The sequence below is a fragment of the Argopecten irradians genome, chromosome 13 (genome assembly GCF_041381155.1).
Source record: "Argopecten irradians isolate NY chromosome 13, Ai_NY, whole genome shotgun sequence".
NCBI lineage: Eukaryota > Metazoa > Mollusca > Bivalvia > Pectinida > Pectinidae > Argopecten > Argopecten irradians.
In genome coordinates, this window is record NC_091146.1 from 15,032,308 (window position 1) to 15,055,261 (window position 22,954).

The window sequence follows — 22,954 nt, forward strand, 5'->3', positions numbered from 1 at the left end:
CCTGCTTATGAGAGTGTCGACATCAAATGTGCTCACTTTAAATTATCGTCAGCAGTAGGAACTTTTCATCATCCATTAATAAAAAATCTACACCGCCCATGTTTATTTGGATCAGAGCATGATGTTGAAAAAGACAATTTTTAGAATACCTCGAATGTTCTGTTTTAATATCATCGAAATAATTCTCCAATGTGTAAGGGTAACACCACACATAAAAACACGTGACACGGTCTTCTTCAAATTCCGGTATAAAGTAAAAATCCCGTTGGCAGCAAGTTGTTGGGGGGTGTGATGTTGAGCTTTGGGCCAGTGTACGAAAGTGTCAAGTCGATTACAACATATTTACTAAAGATGGATAATGTGGTCGTATCTCAATGTTGTTTAAAGTATGTGAAACACTATCCGTAACGTATGTCCATTAGTTTTTCGGATAACGGAACAGATCAACTGTAAACTTTCGACAAGATGATTAAAATTCTCTTTAAAAGTTCTAGAGAATACACATACTACTGCTTTTCCTTCCTCTTGTAGCTGGAATCCTTTACCTTGTCTTTTCGTTCTTATGAGAGTTGATTTCTTTATGAAGTCCTAAATGACAATTAACTTGTTGGGTTGGTGACGTTCGTTATGTGGGATCTCGGCGTTCTTGACGATGTCGTATCTGCAGCATGGGCCATAATGTGAATTGAATCTATATGCTCCCCTAGGGAGGGTGTGTGGGGGGGTGGGAGAGGGGCCGCCGGGATATATTGATCGGAGATTGGTGTGAGTAAGTGGGGGCGAGTAAAGGTGTGAGCAAGGTGTGCGAGGTAGGGGGGTGTGAGTATGGTGGTGGTATGGTATATTAAGGACGGTCACAGACGTTCACAAAAACATAAACAATGAATACATAGGGACAATAGCTATGCGTATTGTCTGAATGATCTCTTCAGTCGCTATAATTAGTTGTGATTGTCAAAGGATTATGTAGCTTATCTACGTTAAAATGATGAACTTTAATATTGTATCACACAACCTTCCAGTTATCCTTTTGACCTTGCTCAATTTCTTTAAATTCCATGTACATAATTTTGTTTATGTCACAAAATTAATATGATCTTAAGCATTTTCATTACCGTTGGCTGTGTTGAATAGGAAAATCCATAGCATTGACACCTAATTATCGATCAACCAATTTCTCATCAAAATTCTGATACAAAATTATCTCCCCTAGTTCAGAATCTGATATATTGCAGAGACAAATTATCAAGCCAAATTTAGTGATGTTTTAATGTTCTTATGTGGAAATCCATTTAATCACAACTAATGGGGCATCATGAAAAGCAGATATATATTACGTATGACGTCGTCAGGGTTTAAGGATGGCATAACAAAAATGGCTACTTAGTTAGAAATTAGTACCTAATGCTATTTTGAATTTTAAAACATTCAGTTGATCATTATGCAGCTATGTAACAAAAGGGGTCTTGTATTTGTGTTCATTTCCCTTGAGATTTTATGAAATTGATCTTGAAGTCTTAATTTTTTGCTTTGATACCTTGAATTCTAAAACCAAATGCTTCTAACACTTGTTTCATAAGTTCAAGTATAAAATTAACGTTCTTTAAACATACATTAACAGACGCACAAACATTACAAGGCATATACAGTATAATATTAAAACGCATGACATATTAAGTAGATTAAAACATTGAGTATTATACATATATAACCCATATCATATTCTATTTTTGCCTATTACAGAGTTATCTGCCTTTGCTAGAAGGTATCAACTGTGACATTGTAAGTTGTTATTGCATATTATGTTATTTTCTCAAAGAATATTCTATAAGAAATATGACATTACACTCAAAAACATGACCATACAGCTTATACCTGCCCACAAGGGCAGATAACTCTGTAACATGTCGACCATACAGTTAATGCCAACCAACAAGGCAGATAAATCTGTAATATGTCAGCCTTACAGATTATGCTACCCAAATGGGCAGTTACTCTGTAACTAGCCAATACAGAACAGATTGAGTTGGAGACTAGATAAAATAAACAAGTAATCGAGATCCTAATATCACCATCATCAAAGTGTCCTCCGGCATACTGGACAGGTACCCGACTGTAAAACAAAGGTCCATAATTAACCTGGGATGTGATGGAGTCAACACTGCATGGAAATATCCTGAATGACATTTGTATTTACTTTAATGCTATAGCATAATGTACACCTTGACGTCTGAGTGTTGAAGGTCACCTAAGGTGAGTGTGTATGCAAGTGCTTGAGTTATGGTGTCCACTTATGTATACTATGTAAAATTTTTGAAAATTAAAAATTAAAAAACAAGAGGCCCAAGAGGCCTTGATGGTCACCTGAGTATTGATTTACCTTGGTATTTTATAATGTCAGTCAGGACCATCATGAACATCTAATATCTAATTGACGAAGGTAATTAGATTATGCCATTTGTTGAATTTGAGAAGACATTTTTTGAAGTTTAAATGGTTCCATAATGTGGTCCCATCCCTCAGGCCCCTGGGTGTCAGTCAGGAACATTTTGTCAACAAAGTTCAACCATCATCTCAAACTGATAATTCTGACAACATTTGACTCAATTCCTATAACAAATGACTAAATAAGCACAAGACCCAAGGATCATATAATTCACAATTTTGTAAAGGGCCTTAAGACCTTTCCATTTATTGAGAGTAATTGATTCTACCATTTCTGGAATTCCAGAAGAAGATTTTTGAAGTTTTAGCCTATTTGACCCCCCTCTTGGCCCCATCCCTCAGGTCTCTTGAGGGCTGGGACCATATATTTCATAATTTTGGTTGACCTTTGGTCATGGAAGGTTTCTGCAAAATTTCAACTAATTTGGTTCAGTGGTTCTGGAGAAAGTTGGAAAAAGTAAATTGTTTTATCACCATACCATGTATGACGACGGACAAAAGGGGATTAGAATAGGTCTTCGCATATTTTTTAATTTGCAATGTATATCAATTATGTTTGATTTGTAAAATAGATCATAGCTATAACTACATGTAGCTATCTATATAACTAAATGAAACAGTCTGAAGAGCTCCCTTGAATGGGTCGAAAGCGCTCACTAGTCAGTTGTTATTGTTTTTATTTCTTAAAAAAGATTTTGTTTGTTACATTTACAATAACAATTGCTTTTGTATTGATTAATATTTTTTAATTATAATATTTGGATTAAAATTTATTTGCATTTGCTTTCAAGTCTTTGTTCTCTATGTACCACTCAAAATAAAAGTGGTAATAATAAACTATAATCAATGTTTAATGACAAATAAACTAAAATATTTGGTTGATAATCATAAAATAATAAAGGATGATCCATTCAATTTTTTTTAAATCCTATTTGACTGGTTGATTAATTAATTAACATCCTTGTTTGGTTATTACCAAGTCTAGGATAAGGTTGAATCCTATTTTACTTATTATCAATGCTAACAATGCAAGAACAGGGGAGACAACTTTTATCAGTGCATTAACAACTAGAGTTGTCTTACCTTGATGAGCCAGGCTTGTATACACAGTTGATGGAAGAGGTGCTGGCAAGGGAGACAACTCAGTATCTCTTTCTCCTCACATACACATAGGCATATAGGGCAAGACAGACTGATAGCTAGAAAGGAAATAGATGATTCAGGTCAATAACAAAAAACTTAAACTGTCACCAGAGTGGCCGACTGATACCCCTCGCTGCACAAATTTAGTAATAACTCCATTAAAAGTGGACATTGAAGAACTCTATAAAGTTTACTCAACTCCCCTTTATATTAGGGTTCTGTGTACCAAATCTTATGACACTGTGTACCAAATCTTATGACAATGTGTCAAGTAGTTTAAGAGGAGATCGCTGGAAAAATATTTGTGTCTGCAGACACACAGAGCTAGGTTTCTATCCCCCTGCTAAAGTGTAACACTGATGTTTGAAACAGAATCTAGTCGCAGGCACCAAATTCCAAAGATGAAGTTAGCACTAGCGCTAGTTCTTCATGTTGAATTTGCCTCTGTTCAGTTTGAATTCATATTACCTATGATTGCCTACTGCAAGACGCTCAATATTTATATTTACATTTGATAACAATTTTATGATGAAATTCCAAGAGATTCTGCAGCTATAAAGAATACAGTTTTCATTATCGTCAAAGATGGAACAGCCATTTGAACTACCATTTTCTGTTATCGCTGACAATTGAGACATCACAATGATAATGGCGTCATAATAAGTGAATGGCAGTTCATAGACTGGTGAATGTCAACTGTGCTTGGTAATGTTATATAGTAGGGCTTAAGTGAAAATGTAAATATAATATAATGATAGAGAAAGACGTAACAAATTGTATGTCCATCAAGATGTATTGGATATGACAAATAAAAAATTCAAGACTTGATTAAGAACTGTACAAGATCACTCACTAAGATGTCCCTGGTTAACAGGAAGAGAGGGTAGGGCTTCTATCACAGCCTGGTCAGCCGGTGGTGGTGTGGCGTCCGAAAGTAGGTCAGGATGGACAGCTAACATCTGTAATATCACATTCTGTATAAAAGAAAAAGTTTTAAATATTGATTATCTCCCCTTGACTACTTCTAGAGTTTAACTATGATGTGAAAAAAAAAAGAAGTGAATGGGGTCCTTAGGGCAGAAACAACAGCATATATGATATAATATAGCATCCTATAGTAACATAAGTGTTCATTTCATAGGAGATATTATGAAGAGGTTTTTGTTATTGTACCCAGTTCAGCCTTGGCGAGACCAGTTTCATAAAATCTCACATGAAATAAAAACAAATTTATGATACTTTTTATAACTTAACTACAACAACCTACATTTTGAAGAATCCCACATCAAAATGAATTGTGAAAATCCGGCATTGACCACCATTTTTTTCCACCTTCCTTGAAAACCTGACTTCAGATATTTTTTTCATTTAATTGTTTTTGTCATGACGTTATAATTAAGTTCCAGATAATGAAATTCACTCCAGATCATATCAAAATAGTGACATTATGCAAAATTATATCACGGGCAAAATTACAGGATAATAGGTGGATAATGTGAAACATAAAGCCAAACCACCTGAATTTGAACTCATATACGATTTCATAATACATAGAGTGTTTTGTTGATGCACTATTCAATTACCGTATTTGACAAACTAAATGCACAGGGTGTTTAAAATTTTGAAAAAAAAATCATAATGAAAAGATGATGATAAGACAAAAGTATTGCAAATCTATAATCTTGTGCAGTTTTGGTCTTTATTTATGCCTAGGCAATTGAAATTGAGGCCTCAAAACGGGTGAGGAGCACTTAAAGGGACATGGGCGCTTAATGGGTCGAATACAGTAAATAAGTGTTGCCTGTTGATTTCAAATATATTATCATATTATTATTACCTCAAACATGAACTCCAATTCATTCCGTCGACTGTTCATAATACTGCTAAGGGGACTTAACTCTGCTATACTGATCCTGTACAAGCCTTCCTCCAACTCCCCGTCAGGTAGTCTGTATAAAGCAGGTTTATTTTAGTCTAACTTCACACTGATAGCAATCAACTGTATAGTACTGTATAATTCATTACTCGCTAGGATCCTAAAAATACATTTCAAAACTATAAATATGATTACACAATACACAAGATTATATACAATTATGTTTTATATGCACGAATATACAATTATAATTATAAAGATAATATAATTTTTACTGAAAGAAATGTGTCAAAAGTAAAATTCTTGGAAGTCATGTGAAAAACAAATGTAATCATGGTCTCGAATCATTTAGTTTCTACTGAGGGAACCACTGATGCTGGTAGTCCATAACTTATCATTTTATTTATTGAGTTTGATAAATTTCATATCACATAGTCTCGAGTGTAAGATTCTATTCAATACAATTTTACATTACTTTTATTAATAGAAATATGTGAAACTTAAAATTTTGTCTTAATATAAAACAGTAGAAATCCGGCTCAGATGTGGCGTTTCCATGTATGGAGATAATAATGTGACGTCATGTATAGATTATGACGTCAAATATATATCTGAAGTCATAATAGTGTTATTACACATGTGACTTAGGATAATTATGACATTAGACATATGACATGGCTGAACAGGTCAGTTAAGTGATAAATCACAGTGATAAATCTACATGCGCATCCCGAGTCCTGGACTCACAGAATTTTAAAAGGACCCATGAAATTTCCTTGGAATGGGTATCTATAACACTGTGGGACCCATTGTTTTCACAAAAACCATTGAAAAGGACCCACGAAAAACAATCGTAGATTGAACACTGAAACCAGCTTTTATAGCCGGCAATCACAACGTAAACCTGTCACCTAAGAAATGTTGCCATGGAAACCAAGCTATCATCTAGTAAACTGTAGAACAATAAGGTTACAGCTTATCAGGGAATACATATATATTTTGGTTAACAGTTCCTCTTGATGTCATTTTAATAGTTCTAATGCAACTTACAACTTTAAAAACCTAAAATCGGACCCCAATTCTCTAAACAGAAATTGGTTTTGAGCAATTGGTGCCATATGTTCAACATAAAGGCCTTGTCAACTTTAACACGCATTATGTCATATGTTAATATATTCCAATCATTAAAATGACCTCTAACAGACCTTTGATGACCTTGAGCTTCATCCTCCACAACAGAAAGGTCACTACTGCTTGGGTGAGTATGACCTTGACCTTGACTTCTGAGAGTGCTGTCATTCCTTGACCTTAGTTGTAGACAGTGCTCACATTCACATTCAAATTCGTCATCTGCTTCACCGCTGTCAGATTCGCTGTGTGTGCTGAATAGGCTCCGAACAGGAAGTTCCTCACTCAGGTTACTCTATAAATATAAAACCAATCAGAAGTCCTTATTAGAATACTCTACTTGTAGAACAGAAACAAGACTTTATTGTGCCTGTTACTCTATAAAGAGAATGTTGTTTTTTCTCTGGAGATTTTTTGTTTCATATCATGTATTTTTCAATCAAATTATCATTATCACTTATAATGTAAACATAGGAAATAAAATTATAATAAAAAGTATGTTAAAACTGAACATAGCAAACCAGATGATAGGGTAAATTTCAAAGTTTCACTGAAAAGCAAAAGAGCATTGATCTTGTCCATACATGTACCAGAGATGATAAAATATTTTCTCCATAACGGTAGATTATTAATTTACTATTTTCACAAAGGGAATTATTCCGAATAATGGGAATCATTCATGTACCATGTGATATCTGATAATGTTTGTGTGGGACAATTGTTTCTATTGGCGATAGAACGTTGTCAAAAGACATCCCAAGTTAACGTCATTTCAGCAGGAAGATAACAAATATTTACGTTTCATCACCAATAGAGATAACAGTCCCGCACAAATGTTATCGTTTATCACATGTTACGTAGATGAGTGTAAATGTTGAAAGTATTTAACAGATACGTTGTATTAACAAAGCTGCAAGCATACCCTGTCTGTATCTGTATGGATGGAGCTACAATCGGAGGTATCCTGTTCTATAGACAAGAACTGTAGATCTGCACGACTCTCCTCTACATCGTCTAGGTCTATACCATCTGTGGATAAAAAACCAGTCTCGGCACAGCTACAGTTCTCTGTGTCCTCACCTTGTCCAATCAGCTTCAGAGATTCAGAGACTTCCTCACAAGGGACATAACTAATTTGACTAAGAGTTTCCGAGAGGTCTGTACTACAAGGGAGATGACTAGGTTGTAAGAGTTCCACACAAGGGGGATAACCAAGAAGTGATATCGGATTTGATTGTTGTATGGTTGTTTCGTTGGGATTTTGTGTTGGTTGAAGGTTTTTTCCGTTCGGTTCAGAACTCTGGTGGGACAAGCAAGAATTAGTTGGTAGATTAATCTGAGGTTTGTCTATATCGTCATACAATACACCACTAAAACCCGACATTAAGACTTGACAAGGTGATTTTGATTCTGTTAAAAGATCAGTTTGTAGTTGGGAATGACTGAATGAATCCATTTCCCCATCCGATATGTCAATATACTGAAAGGAATGAGATATTTCTAGGCCTTCACTTTCGTCCGTTTGAGAGATTTCATCATGGCTACACTCATCTGTGGATACAGGACAGACACATTTCCCCTTCAAATATCTATCTTTCACAACGGCGTGACCTTGACCTAGATAAAATGGTCCTTGGAATTTACTTGGAATGCTATCAGATATGTTGGAATGTTGACTTGTAGATTTAGCTGTGTCGATCCCCCAGAGTTTGCTGATAAGCTCTTCCCTATCAACTACAGGTAGAACATTAGTGTCGGACAGATTAGAAACATTACGACATAGACCATGCTCGACACTTTTCATGCTACATTCTCCACAGTGGTCAAGGTCATTCAGAACCTGCTCTGCTTGCGTTGAACAGCCTGGGTCACTTTGTATTCCAGCTTCCAGTACCTTTATATCTTCTTCACTTTTTCGTTGGTGTGGTTTCCGTGGAATTTGCTTTCCGGAACTTCCGGATTCAATCCTTTTAGCAAGACTCATCTTGAGTCTCTCCGATAGGTAGGGAATGGCGTACCTCAGTCCAAGAATCCCGGTTGCTGGGCCACAACCACTGTAACAATGGTTATCTGCTGAGTGGCTACTTTCTGAACAGCTTTCCACTGTATAGTTTTCTGTAAGGTCAGGAATGACTGTCTCATGATGATGGAATGGTTGTGAAACTTCCGCATGTGAAGTTTGACCTTTACAAGCGTTTTGGTGACCTTGATCTCTGAGTGCAGTTTTCATGTCCACTAGGGACTCCTCCGTGGAATCAGAGTCAAAACCATTTCCTGTCATTACACGATTCCGAATAAGATCCATCACAACTTCATGCTCCATCGACCTTGACCTTGAATGCGTTTTCTTCCTGTATCTTTTCGGCGAGTATTTTGCACAGGACTTTGACATGCAAGCATCACGACTGTATCCTGTGTTTGGACAACTATTTCGTTTATTCTGTCCGTGAAGATCGTCTGTCGGAATATTGACATCGCTGGAGTCTGCATCAGCCCAGTCATTTGTTGAACTTCTATCCAGGTCTGTTGTTGCAGAATCAGAAGAAAATGTCGGAGATTTGTGCTGATCAAGTGACTTTAACAGATGTTCTTTAAAATTGCACTGACTATTTGAAGGGCCTATGAGTGGTGGAGCACTGTCGTCAGACCAAACTGAAGTTTGATGAATTGGTTTCAGATTTTCCTCTAATTCTGAATCACCAGTCTTTCTGAGTTTTTCTTCATCCTTTACTTGATCATGTTCACATCTGATGTCATCTCCCCCAACAATATTAGACCACCTCCTCATATGACTTGGATTGGTTTCCGGCTTTTTTAAAGGATTTTCTTGGTGTACAGAGTCCATGACTGGTATCCCAACTTTTACGGATTTTGCTGTCTCCTGGATACTGTGTTCTGTGACACTGTTTTGACCTTGGATAAACTTTGATGGTCTATTGTTCAAATCCACACCTTCTTCACGCCACAGTACATCTGAGTAACACGAGTTAGGACCACTACAGAAAAACGGAATGTGAGGAAAGTTTCTGGATTTCACAGGGGAATGTTTATTTTCCAGAGATTTATTGGAAACCGCTGTTACGGAATCATCCCAGAGTTTAGAGTTCATATTGAACGGCTCAAGGCCTGAGGATTTGTGTTTGTGATTTAAATTATTTTCTTCCTTAAAAGCTGGAACTTCTACATTGTCGTTAAGTTCTAATCCAGATCTAGGTTTAGCGTTGGTTTTACATTCCTTTGCAGTTAATACTGGTGAAGACTTAACAGTTTCTTTATGGGATTGAGCAATAAAATTTTCCATGAATCTAGATTTTCTATTAGAGTTATCATCTTTAGAATTTAAAATATGCGCCTTGTCTGTTAACGTCCAGAATTCAGGCTGTGATTTCGGTGTTACATCTGATGCCTTTTCCTCAAGGTTGATACTACTACTGCTGTTCAAAGGATGTTCTTCACCTTGTTTTTCTGAGACTAACCTAGAATTATTTATAGCTTGCTTGTAAGCTAATTCTTCTAATCTACACATTTTAGAGTCAACATTGTTCTGGCAAGACGGTAGTGAGCCACAATTTTTATCCGAACACATTTCTAATTCACTTTCAGAACTTTTCGCTGAACTTTTATGTCTCTTCCTGCTGCATTCCTCTCGTTCATGAAGAATTTTCCACAGTTTTAAGCCAGACTCGCGCCACTTCTTCAGAAGAAATTGCTCATGGTCATTGAAATGTTTATTTTGACAAACATCATTGATTCCCTGGAGAAATTCATCACTTTCTAAAATTTTCTTTGAATGAAGGTCAGAGTTGTTTGTTCTTGGATGAAAAATTCCTCCATCAACATCCTCAAATCCAGAGTCAATAACAGGACCTTTGACCTCAAGCTCTTGAACTTTTACATCATACTTCAAATCCTCTGGTTCTGTCATTTGTTGATGCTTTCCACCTTTGACCTCTAAATCTGGAATAACCCAATCTCCATAAGCAGAATCCATAGAATGGTGATCTTTTAAACTATCAACTTTGACCTCTGAACTTGTATTATTTCCTTGTTTTGATTTTAACTTCTGACAGCATCCTCCTTCATATTGATGAACTTTAACCTTCTGACAGAGTTCATTCTTAACTTTGTTGTTTTTACTTTGATTTTCATCATCTGATATGCAGCTATTGCAGTCATCACTGACAATTTCGTCTGAAATATTTGTTGAGGCGATGACGACATTGCCTGACATTTGATTGGTAGTCCTTATAGCCTTGGGTCTCGCTCCTTGACCAGGGTACGCATATTTTGTACTGGGATCCATTTTGCGAGCCTTATTGTTGAGAAATACCAGGATTATCTTAAACTAGAATTGACTCCAATTATCCTTGATAGATCCATCAGAGTAATCATTTATTTGACCTGAAATTATAATTAACATCTTATTATATGTAATTAACTAATTAAACATAAATTTTAAAACATATCATTAGATTACATAAAAAAATAATAAAAAATGATGAAATGAACGATATTAGCATGCCATGAAATTTTGAAGCCCAGTTTAAGCTGTCATTTAAAACGTATATGATAATACAAGAGAAAGGTATTGAAAGGTATTATTTTAACTCTGTCAAAGACGATCCCAAGTCTGAGTTGGGGAGAAGTCTCGAGTGGAGGTTGTAAACTAAATCTTAAGCTAAATCATAAAGGTCGATTATTTCAGTTTATTCTCCAGTTCTTGATGGACTTTATACTATGTTTTATTGGTTATGTAGATCTATACAGGTATTATTTGTTTATGATGGGATTCGAGAATTCTCGTTTGTTAGTATTTTTACACACAATAGACAAAAACCAGTTATTATTGAATGGGATTTAATTAGGGAATAGAATGTCATTTTTTTCATGAATCTATAACTGGAGATGAAATCCTTAATCATGATCGGAACATCTAACACTGACATAATATTGCTGACAATGTTAAATCAGTTGTTCATTTTAATCATTTCTTTTATGTCTCGATTACATTAAATTTTCTAATTTTCATTTCATTCATGCTGATAATGACAAAGGCTTTCATCCCAATTGGTATCTAACAATATGAAAGCCTTGTAACATTTACAGTACCAGTTTCAACATCAAAAATTTATAAGAATCTAACGGGGATTAGATCATGAAAATAATCAAATCAAAACAGACGTTATATCAACATTATTTTAGAATAGGAAATTGTATGGATGCAGGCATTATCAAAGTTTGCACTGGGTGTTCCATTAATGGTTCCCAAACATAATAGGAATGAAGTTCCAGGAAAAACATGAGTCCTTTTGATTTTTGTTTTTTTGCTTAAAAAGAATATGGGGAGGGCATAAATGCAAACCCAGATTAATTTAAGCCATGTTTAATATCTGTGCCTTTACAATACAAACTTAGAAATGGTTCTGGATCAGATGAATTGCCAGAAACTAGGAAGCTCTATTGATAGAGCATGATCAAGCTAGTATTTGGAGATTCCCAGGTTCATACTCTGATCAGCTGGCTTTGCATTTTTTCCGCTCCTTTTACATTTTGCTGCTTCAAGGTTTGGATGTACGTTTATAAGCAGAGTGATACCAACAGCAGGGTTGTGTGACAGATACGTCTTTGAGTAGTAAATTATTACATGTATGTAACACATTGTATGAGATTTAGATCTGATATGATATACAATTGGACATTTATAAATAAATATTTTACTTGATTTGCTTAATTAAACGTTAACAATTCATATTGGCAGGTTACTCTTTGGAACATAAAATCCCGATCAAAACTGTTTATGTCAACATTGCCTTACTTTACATTTTGAAGTATATTTCGTAACATGGTTTTATTTGCAACATTATCATAATTAATTTTGCAACTTAAAAATCTTGATATGGAATCATCTCTATAAGTAATTTCTACGAGCATAAACAAATATTATTATTTATAATAAACATGTGCTATATGTATCTAGCATCGATCAAATATAACTGTCATCAGATACAGAATATAGTCTTCCCTATGCATATATAGCTATGCGTCAGTTGGCTCCAAGCAGTCGAGACGAAGTCAATTAATGGAAAAAATCCAAATTGTGTCATTTTCGATTACGAACTATGCATGCATACCGTTTTCTGGGACGCAAATAAGATGCTCTTCAATGATCTTCTATTGTCTGTTCTTATCTGGAGTGAAAAACGTCAAAAATCCTTGGTTCAAACCGGCAAATGTGATCAATTTATGCGAGAAGGAAATCGATACCACTTATGCTCTCAGGACAGAGAAGAGTTCTGACAAGGGAAACTACTCGCGATCATTTTTGTGTTTGAATGTTCGCTCGTTCTGAAAAAATATTACAGTTGAATAGTGCGACAAAGTTTTAGATTTTAGCTTTGATATCAATGTTGTCGAGTGAGTAGATAAAATAAAACAAAACAACAACCAAAATAAAACAAACAAACAAAACAAAAGAAAAATAAACAGAAATATCAATTAAGAAAACCTTTTTGTATAAATTTACAAAATGTAGATTTCTATTTTATTTCCCAAAAGTTTTTTCTTCATAAATGTTCTGAAGTACGTAGCATGCAATACACAAAACTTTCAGTCTCAATACATGTTATATTTATTTACCTGGTAAAGTATCAATCTAATTTATCTGCAGTACTAGGGGATAAAGTGAAAAAAAAGTATTGTGTATCGATTGTACATGTACATTTTTTATAATTGTACAAATAATGTTAATTACATTGGCACTTTCCTCCATTAATATATCCAACATAACTCTAACCAGAAACATATGTATAGTTCTGCTCTCAGACACAAGTACATGTATGTACACAAACACACACACGTACTGTGTACAACCACTTTCATTTTCCTTTACACCCATTTTCATGCAACCTCACGTACAGAACAAGTGGCTAGAACAAAGAAAGTAGTAGTTGTAGGGAGAGAAAAATAAAAAGGAATAAAAAAGCAAAAAGGGAAAAGTTTTGAAAAAAAGAGGAGATTGAGGAGGGGCGTAGAAAGGGAGAAAGCTGGACTAGCGAGAGAAATATTTCAAAGGTTATCGGACTATTAGTAAATAACATTAAACATATTTGAAATTATTTTGTATCCTAATTTCATTTAATTTGAGTCTGCCAGCTATGTAATAGAGTCATCCATTTTTTTTTCGATTCACATTTAAAAATCTGCTGTTCCTGTTCACCTTGATTCTCAGATAACTATATTTTCTGGGACATTGTCGTAATCCTTAAGTTTATGGGTTGCTACATATGGATTATTTATAATGGTTTTTAATAACTTTGGTACAGCAGTTGTTGAAAGTCGAACTGGTCGCCGTAAAACTTACGATTATTGCCGAACGGCAGTCGGAAAGATCATGACCCGTTTTCGGAGGAGTTCAGACAGACGTTACGTAGTTATGGTAGTCACATGACGTTCTCGGCAACGACGTTACAATGTCGGCTAACTTCGGCTTGATTGACTAGGTGGGACCCACCTAGCGATGTTTAATATTTATTTGATTTTTATCAAAATATTCCGAATCATAATCGCTCATCTTGACTTCGATTTAGTCCTGTCTCTGCATGATTTACCACAGGATTTTTTTCAACATTCTTCTTAACCATGAAAAAATAAGAAAGATACGGGTATTGGGCCTTTAATTATTTCTCACGGTAGTAAAAAGTAGTACGCTCTCATTCGGTTTAGTGAATGAATCTTTATCTCCGCTTCGAGCAAAACCAAGTAAATAACTATCAATTTGCTTTCGTTTGAATGCCATAATGGTTGCAGGATAAACAGAATATACGGTTAGTATCTTACAATACAAGGTTTATTTTGGTGTTCGATCGACACGGAAAGCCGAGATGACTCGGCAAAGCCTCGTCATCTCGGCTTTCCTAAGTCTCGCACCAAAATAAACCTTGTATTATATTGTAAGATACTAACTATCTATTCTCTATATCTGCTACCGAAGACGTATATCTCACCAGTAACTCATCATTGTCCAACATCATTGGAAAGCCATTCTTGGCTTATATATAGATATATGGTAATATTTACATAAATGGTTAAAAGTTATACTTTTTGTGATTACGTTAGCATATGTACATGTATATAAAATCGGTTCTTACTTTCCAGTAAGATGTATACTGAGTATATATCGATAGTTGCTCTAGGTTGATGGTTGAAATTTCATGACGTGGTCCTCCAGTGATTGTCCATACATTATTTATACAGATACTCCTTCTTTTCAAACACAATTACACGATGGAACATAGTTACTGGTAGCAACAGTACAAAGCACAACACTCGAAGACTTCAAGGCACTCGTTCCATCCATGCACAGTCCTTGAAGCCTTCAAAACAAACTAAATGTTATACCTCTTTTATCATGTTTTTATCTTTCAGACTGCACCAATAAACTTATATAACAAAAAATCCTTCACTGTAACCGCCACATGCCACTGCGCCCCATCTCAGACAACCATAATTCCAATCTCTCCCAGAAATGAAAGGTAACCGCAATGCACTCTGGGAGAAATTGCCATATTTCCTCAGTATTTGCAGTCTGGTTGGAGTACCAAGAAGACCTTGAACATATAACTTCTTCCGACACATTCTCACTCCAGTCAGCTGAGAGAATAACGATGCCTTTTATCAAATGCAAAATACCTAGTTTGTCTATATGAAAATCTCTATCGTGTCATAAAATCATGTATCACTGTGGGTATCCGTACACGGGATATTGGTATCGACGAGGCGGTGACCTGTCACAGCAAGGGGAAGTTTTGCAATATTTTTTACAGTTTTAATGTAATTAATGTATCTGTAACTATTGGTCAGTTCAAGCTAAGTATATATCGCGTCCGTATGCGATCTGTCAACCCCCAGCGTCATATAGTTATTGAGGAATAGACAGGAATCCAGGGTCACATGCAGGGGGGTACCGCAGTGAAAAAGGCGGTTCAAAATAAATCACTGATATGAATATTTAATGCTTTTCTGAAAACGGAATTCATTTTCTATGGCTAATTCACAACATAGGAAAGCAACTCACGCCCCGATGACAAATTTTGAGGTCATGAAGATTGCGAAATAAATCAGTGAAAATCACGTTGTGTACGGGGGCTTGCTTGTTGTTAAAAATCAAGTGTACGGGGGCTTGGATGTTGATTGTACGGCAGCATGGTTGAAGATTGTACGGCGAATTGGTTGATGAGTTGAGAAACGCAGCTTTTTAAGCCAAATATTCCTTTCTAGATATCAATATATAGCGTTCTATATGATTATCAAATTACTGATTGAAACGATACGCTATGTAGAATGATTAATCATTTTGATTTTGATCAATTCAGGCAAAAACTGTTCTTTTCAATTAATTTTTAAGTCTGGGCAACTAAAAGTATTAACGTATTAAAACATTATCTTCAGATAAAGATAAATAACAGCAAATGATAAACAATAAATCTGACAAATAAGGATAGGATGCAAAATTAAAACGGAAAATCTAAGAAACGGAACCATATCAGTAAAGGGTGACATCTGGACAAGTGTGCATTAAACTGAAGCTCCGTGTTTTATTCTCGAATTATAGAGTTCTTTGGCATGATACATCGTCAATATTTAAAACTGTAATTACGAGTTTTGCAGCTGCTGAGAGTCTCAGACTTTCCGTCAAACATTGCACCGTAAATATCATTACATATTACAATTAACTATGCTAAAATATACTACTCACCTTCGTTGTGTTGGAGCATTGTGGGAAATACCTGATTGGAGTTTTTCTTGTACAAACGCGATGTCAAAACAACGCTATGACAAATATATATTCGTAGCCATGGTTTACAATTCAAAAGTAAAATTACTTGAATCCCACCAGATGAAGTTATATTTCTGATCGAAATCGGCGCTATATGGTTGTGTAATACAAGTACAGGAATTCCTTCCTCAAAATGATCCCCTCCGTTAAAGAATTTAACAAAATTGCCAGCAAACAAACAAACTGATCTTGTATACAGAATATACAGACCAACCAACATTCATCATCTTCGTCTGGAAGGCCTACTATTCCATTGACATCTTTACATGAGATCTACGAAGACATAAACGTCGGAAGAAAACTTTACATCTGTCTTTTGGACGACTAGACGCTATTTGTTTTAAATATATTGTGAAGTTTGTCATTTTAATTATGCCAAGCCCCCGTACACCATTTTTATCACATAAACCAAGTCCCCGTACACCAGTTTAGCAAGCCCCCGTACAAAAGCTAAATTTTCAGTCTTCTTGTTGAAACATCCATGGCCACGACAATATGAAATTGGCCTAAACATAAACTTCCATATCATAACCCGTCTATACAACCCTATAATGATAACCTGGAACAATCTAGTAATTCAATATCACGAACAATAGTTCACAGTCGTTTTCACTGCGGTACCCCCCTGCATGTGACCCTGGCTTCCTGTCTATTCCTCCATAAATATATGACGCTGGGGGTTGACAGATCGCATACGGACGCGATATATACTTAGCTTGAACTGACCAATAGTTTCAGATACATTAATTACATTAAAACTGTGAAAATATTGCAAAACTTCCCCTTGCTGTGACAGGCTACCGCCTCGTCGATACCAATACCCCGTGTACGGGTACCCACAGTGTGTATGTAAATGCAAAAAATGTACGTATAATTAAATACCTATAAAGATCGGTCTATATTTCCCAACGGATGGTAAAATTCATAACTCTGTTGTTGTTCGACAATGACTAGTTACACATTCTAGAATATATGGTTTGAATCAAACAGTTAAATATTAATGCATGTAGCACAATGATACAATAAAAAACACGTTTGTTTGTTTGTTGTTTTTTTCCCTTTCAATTCTAAATCGATTTGTAATACAACGTGGAATAAATAGCTTTTATATAGCAAAACGACGCCATTTGAGTTCAAACAGTCCCAGCTCGTAGTGTTTGTAGTGTCAGAATGTTTTACTTAAAATAATCATAGTTTCTGTTACTGCGTATAGCGCGCAGCACAAAGGAGGTTGTCAGTACAAAGTGACCCGGTCGGGGTGTTTTGTCAGTACAATGTGACCCGGTCGGAGTGTTTTGTCAGTACAATGTGACCGTACACAAAGTACTGACAAAACACCCCGACCCGGTCACATTGTACTGACAAAACACCCCGACCGGGTCACATTGTACTGACAAAACACCCCGACCCGGTCACATTGTACTGACAACACACCCCGACCCGGTCACATTGTACTGACAACACACCCTGACCCGGTCATATTGTACAGACAACACACCCCGACCCGGTCACATTGTACTGACAACACACCACGACCGGGTCACATTGTACTGACAAAACACTCCGACCCGGTCACATTGTACTGACAACACACCCCGACCGGGTCACATTGTACTGACAACACACCCCGACCCGGTCACACTGTACTGACAACACACCCTGACCCGGTCATATTGTACAGAAAACACACCCCGACCCGGTCACATTGTACTGACAACACACAGTACAATATTAATGTGACCGGGTCGGGGTGTGTTGTCAGTACAATATTAATGTGACCGGGTCGGGGTGTTTTGTCAGTACAATATGACCGGGGTCAGGGTGTGTTGTCAGTACAATGTGACCGGGTCGGGGTGTTTTGTCAGTACAATGTGACCGGGTCGGGGTGTGTTGTCAGTACAATGTGACCCGGTCGGGGTGTTTTGTCAGTACAATGTGACCGGCGGGTACATGTGACCGGGTCGGGGTGTTTTGTCAGTACAATGTGACCGGGTCGGAGTGTTTTGTCAGTACAATGTGACCGGGTCGGGGTGTGTTGTCAGTACAATGTGACCGGGTCGGAGTGTTTTGTCAGTACAATGTGACCGGGTCGGGGTGTTTTGTCAGTACAATGTGACCGGGTCGGAGTGTTTTGTCAGTACAATGTGACCGGGTCGGGGTGTTTTGTCAGTACAATGTGACCGGGTCGGAGTGTTTTGTCAGTACAATGTGACCGGGTCGGGGTGTGTTGTCAGTACAATGTGACCCGGTCGTGGTGTTTTGTCAGTACAATGTGACCGGGTCGGGGTGTTTTGTCAGTACGATGTGACCGGGTCGGGGTGTTTTGTCAGTACGATGTGACCGGGTCGGGGTATGCCATTCGATGTCTTTAGCGGTATGCTTGATTGAGATGACATTACATTATAAGATCCAATATGATAAGGAGACACAACACAAATATACCACTGCTTCCCAAAAACGTACAAAGAGACACAACACAAATATACCACTGCTTCCCAAAAACGTACAAAGAGACACAACACAAATATACCACTGCTTCCCAAAAACGTACAAAGAGACACAACACAAATATACCACTGCTTCCCAAAAACATGACAAGGAGACACAACACAAATATACCACTGCTTCCCAAAAACGTACAAAGAGACACAACACAAATATACCACTGCTTCCCAAAAACGTACAAAGAGACACAACACAAATATACCACTGCTTCCCAAAAACGTACAAAGAGACACAACACAAATATACCACTGCTTCCCAAAAACGTACAAAGAGACACAACACAAATATACCACTGCTTCCCAAAAACGTACAAAGAGACACAACACAAATATACCACTGCTTCCCAAAAACGTACAAAGAGACACAAGGTCATAACAAACCATCATATAATGTTTAAACTTAATATTGACGCCAGAAATCATGTTTAAACGAATACAATTATAAGTAGCTAGCCACAGGAAATACCTATGACTCTTAGGCCCTTCTGCCCGCTACAAAGAATAAGAAGGAGTTTCCAGTCTTTCTCTAGACACGTTTCTAGTGACAGTATCTGCCAGTAGTACAGAAAATAAACCAAAACATTTTCCAATACCTGGTAATTGCATTTTACTTATTTACGACACCTGATTTACATATGTTTTTCTATCTAAATTGGAAAAAAAACTTATACAGATGTAAATCAATATTCGTGATTAATTATATATATAAGTAAAGATAACATATCGGGTGCTGTAATCAAACGCGCCTGTGGCATCGCCGTGGTTAGATCACATCAGTTCCACACTGTTATCTATAACAATGGATCTGGGGGTACTGATCGTAGTATGGACATCTATCCTACATGGTAAGTCATTGTACTTCAAATATATTCCGACTGATGCTAGGTCCCAAAATAGATTATGTCAGTACTGGTTATGAGTTTCATTATAATTTCAAATGGAGAAAATAAGCTATTAAAGATATATGTTGCGTATTTCATACACCCAATTTAGGAAGGGCTTTTAATGTTTTATCTACCATCAACTATTACTAAAATTTTGAGAACTACAATACTTACAATCCATAGGTTTTAATTTTACAAGTACAAATCAAAGTTAAAATCATTATATTTAAATCTACAGTACAGTGAAATGGATATACATGTATGGTCAGACCACGAAGCTACATATGTATGTTGTAGTATACATTTTCATCTCACATTTTTACAGTGTTATTAGTAAATGTAATTGATTTCTGTTTGTTTTATCGGATTGTGAACCCCACAGAAGTAAAATGGAAAGACATTTCAAAACAACTATTACTGCTTATTTCACAAAAAATTACAACAAATGGAATTTATTACATGATCGAACTGAAACAAAACAATGGAATTGTCATTTGTGAAAATGCTACATTTATTTCTATCCATATTTGTCCAAAATCATTTGTCTTTTAAAACACAATTTTCTAATTTACATTGATTTCTAGGTCATAGAAGATGAGAGAAAGTAATTGATTTCTGTGTCTCCCCTTATAATTCAGTTACCACGCAAATATCTTATCTACTGTATATCAAAACTCTAACTTTATATTAACAGCAATTATACATATGTATGTTGTCAATTAAACACAAAATTTAAAACTTAAAATAAGAAAAGTCGTTTAGTATATACATTAATAATAAATAAGTATAAAGCACTATATTGGATTCATCTCGGTGGAAAGGGGACATGGTAATTTATTACAGGTTTTGTTATTAGTAAATGTAATTGATTTCAGTGTTTGTTAATTGAATGTTTCCCTCTAACATAGATATGACAAAATAATAATAATAAAAATACTAAGAATTTTCCATAGTATAACTGGTGCGTTACCTAATGACTACACAACATCATAAATGTTTGTCTGTCCATTTGAATGATTCTCACAGCTTATATTTGGTAGTTTTCAATAGGTCAATAAAGAAAAAAATAGCTTGTCAAAATGTTCGCTCAATTACGGCACACATCTTTGTTCAATACTATACCAAATATCATACTTTTTTTTTCAAAATTAGAACATTTACCATGGAGCTATTGAATATTTGCAATAATTCAAGTTGTGAACAATTTTGCTCGTTTTGTTTAGAAAGATTATGCTATTGCTTTAAACGTTGTTAAATGTTGTATACTTTTGACATTGTACATTGTATGCCCACCTTGACATTCATATTCCTTTGTTTACCATGATGATTATATGTCGCCATGTAACACATTTTATGTGACTATTTGAATCAATAAAAATCCTTGATTATTTTACTTGCAAAACACATAGATGCAGAAAATGAAGGTTTCATTTCTCATTAAAAAAAGATAAGTCAAATAGCAGAACTAACACCAAATGAAGGTCTCTCATTAAAAAGAAACAAACAAAAAAACAACAAAAAACAATACAAAACAAACAAACAACAGAAAAACTACGACCGGCAGAACTAACACTAAATGAAGGTTTCATTTCGCATTTAAAAAAAGATAAGTCAAATAGCAGAACTAACACCAAATGAAGGTTACATTTCTCACTTAAAAAACAAACAGAAAAGATAAGTCAAATAGCAGAACTAACACCAAATGAAGTTTTTATTTTTCATTAAAAAATAAGACAAATAACAAAATCAATGGATATTGTTGAGTTTATAATAATTTCAAATATGGAAATGCGGCAAATACAGTTATCAGGGAAAATATTCTGATCAGTACTATACATCATATATCATACTTAGAACATTTACCATGGTGGTATTGAAGATTTACAATAAATCACATTATGAAGAAGCTTGCTCTTTGTAGTAAGATGGGTGATGGTATTGCTTTAAAATGAACATTTAAGAAAATGTTATAACGTTCTTAATTGTTTTATACCTCAGACGTTGGATGTCCATCTTGGCGTTCTTATTTCGTATACATTGTAATTTCATGTTAATTATAAAAATCTTTGAAATCGTTTAAGCATGAGATGAAGCTACATAAATAACACCAAACGAAGGGTTTATTTCTCATTTGAAATACAGAAAAAAATATTTCATAAGATAAAAAAGATAAATTGATAAGTAATAATAAAGAAATACAAAATAAGCTTACATTAGATCGTATGTAAGAAAAACGTGAACTAGCAAGGGCTTCACAAGGGACTGCTCCATACATGTACATCTAAATTGTAATGCAATGTACGATAACGTAAATAATAACTGAAATGTACCTTTGTACTCAAATATTGATTTACAAAATGGAAATGATGACAATTAAAGATGCTCCATCGCTGACAAATGGTATTTTTTCACTATCTAAAACAGGAGCAGACGATTTAGTATTTTTCTTCGGTTACAAAAAATACTTACTTTACACCATTACCACCATTGAAAAGTTTGAGCTTCTAATTTTACTTTAAATTAAAAGTATGAAAAATAATTAATTGCATCCCGAAAAAATCCGTGGCACTATATCCTATATGGAATGAAGTACTGATTGTGCATGCACCAAAGACAAAATAAATTATTTTATATTATTTTCTGTGTTAATTAGACATATAAATACACGATTGAACACCTATTATTGTTCAAATGATGAATATCATTTATGCTCTGTCGGCAGTGGAGCACCTTTAAGCATTGGTTGTCATATTTTTGACATGCATTGGTGTGTAACATACTTTGGGTGTCCAGCATATCCAGTGGTGCGCGTTAGCACACTATGATATATATGCTAGAACACCTAACGTATGTTACACACCAATGCATGTAAAAATATGACAACCAATGCTTATATTTACATTTAAAGTAGTCATTTTCGTTTTAAAAAAGAAAATAGATAAAAAATAAAGCATGAAAATAAAACGTCTGCATAGAGAAAAATATCAGTCGATGGAACAGCCTATGATTTGGCGGGAAACACTGTGTGCCACTGGCTTCCGGTATGTTGTCATCGACAACCGACTAAACAATAGGCCTAGCAGTAGACGAAATAGTCCTATCGATAAACCAGATATTCAAAGATAAATTGAACACTTCA

General features: G+C 35.5%; 1 protein-coding gene across 1 annotated transcript; it reads right to left on the bottom strand.

Annotated features, from left to right (window-relative positions):
• Positions 1-847: 847 nt before the first annotated feature.
• Positions 848-12,849, bottom strand: LOC138306123 (uncharacterized). The gene is made up of 7 exons (XM_069246491.1): positions 12,724-12,849; positions 7,515-10,993; positions 6,670-6,887; positions 5,426-5,537; positions 4,442-4,562; positions 3,529-3,644; positions 848-2,113 (listed from the first exon to the last, which is right to left on the bottom strand). The coding sequence occupies exons 2-7, from the start codon at positions 10,893-10,895 to the stop codon at positions 2,078-2,080; spliced, it is 3,984 nt and encodes a 1,327-aa protein (XP_069102592.1). The 5' UTR covers positions 10,896-10,993; positions 12,724-12,849; the 3' UTR covers positions 848-2,077.
• Positions 12,850-22,954: the final 10,105 nt, after the last annotated feature.

Excerpts from the sequence above, each read along its gene's own strand:
- LOC138306123 (XM_069246491.1), bottom strand. The coding sequence starts at position 10,895 with ATGGATCCCAGTACAAAATATGCGTACCCTGGTCAAGGAGCGAGACCC. Across the intron at positions 4,563-5,425 it reads AATTGGAGTTCATGTTTGAG|AATGTGATATTACAGATGTT; the intron begins GTAATAATAATA and ends TCTTTTATACAG. Across the intron at positions 3,645-4,441 it reads TGTTAACCAGGGACATCTTA|CTATCAGTCTGTCTTGCCCT; the intron begins GTGAGTGATCTT and ends TTTCCTTTCTAG.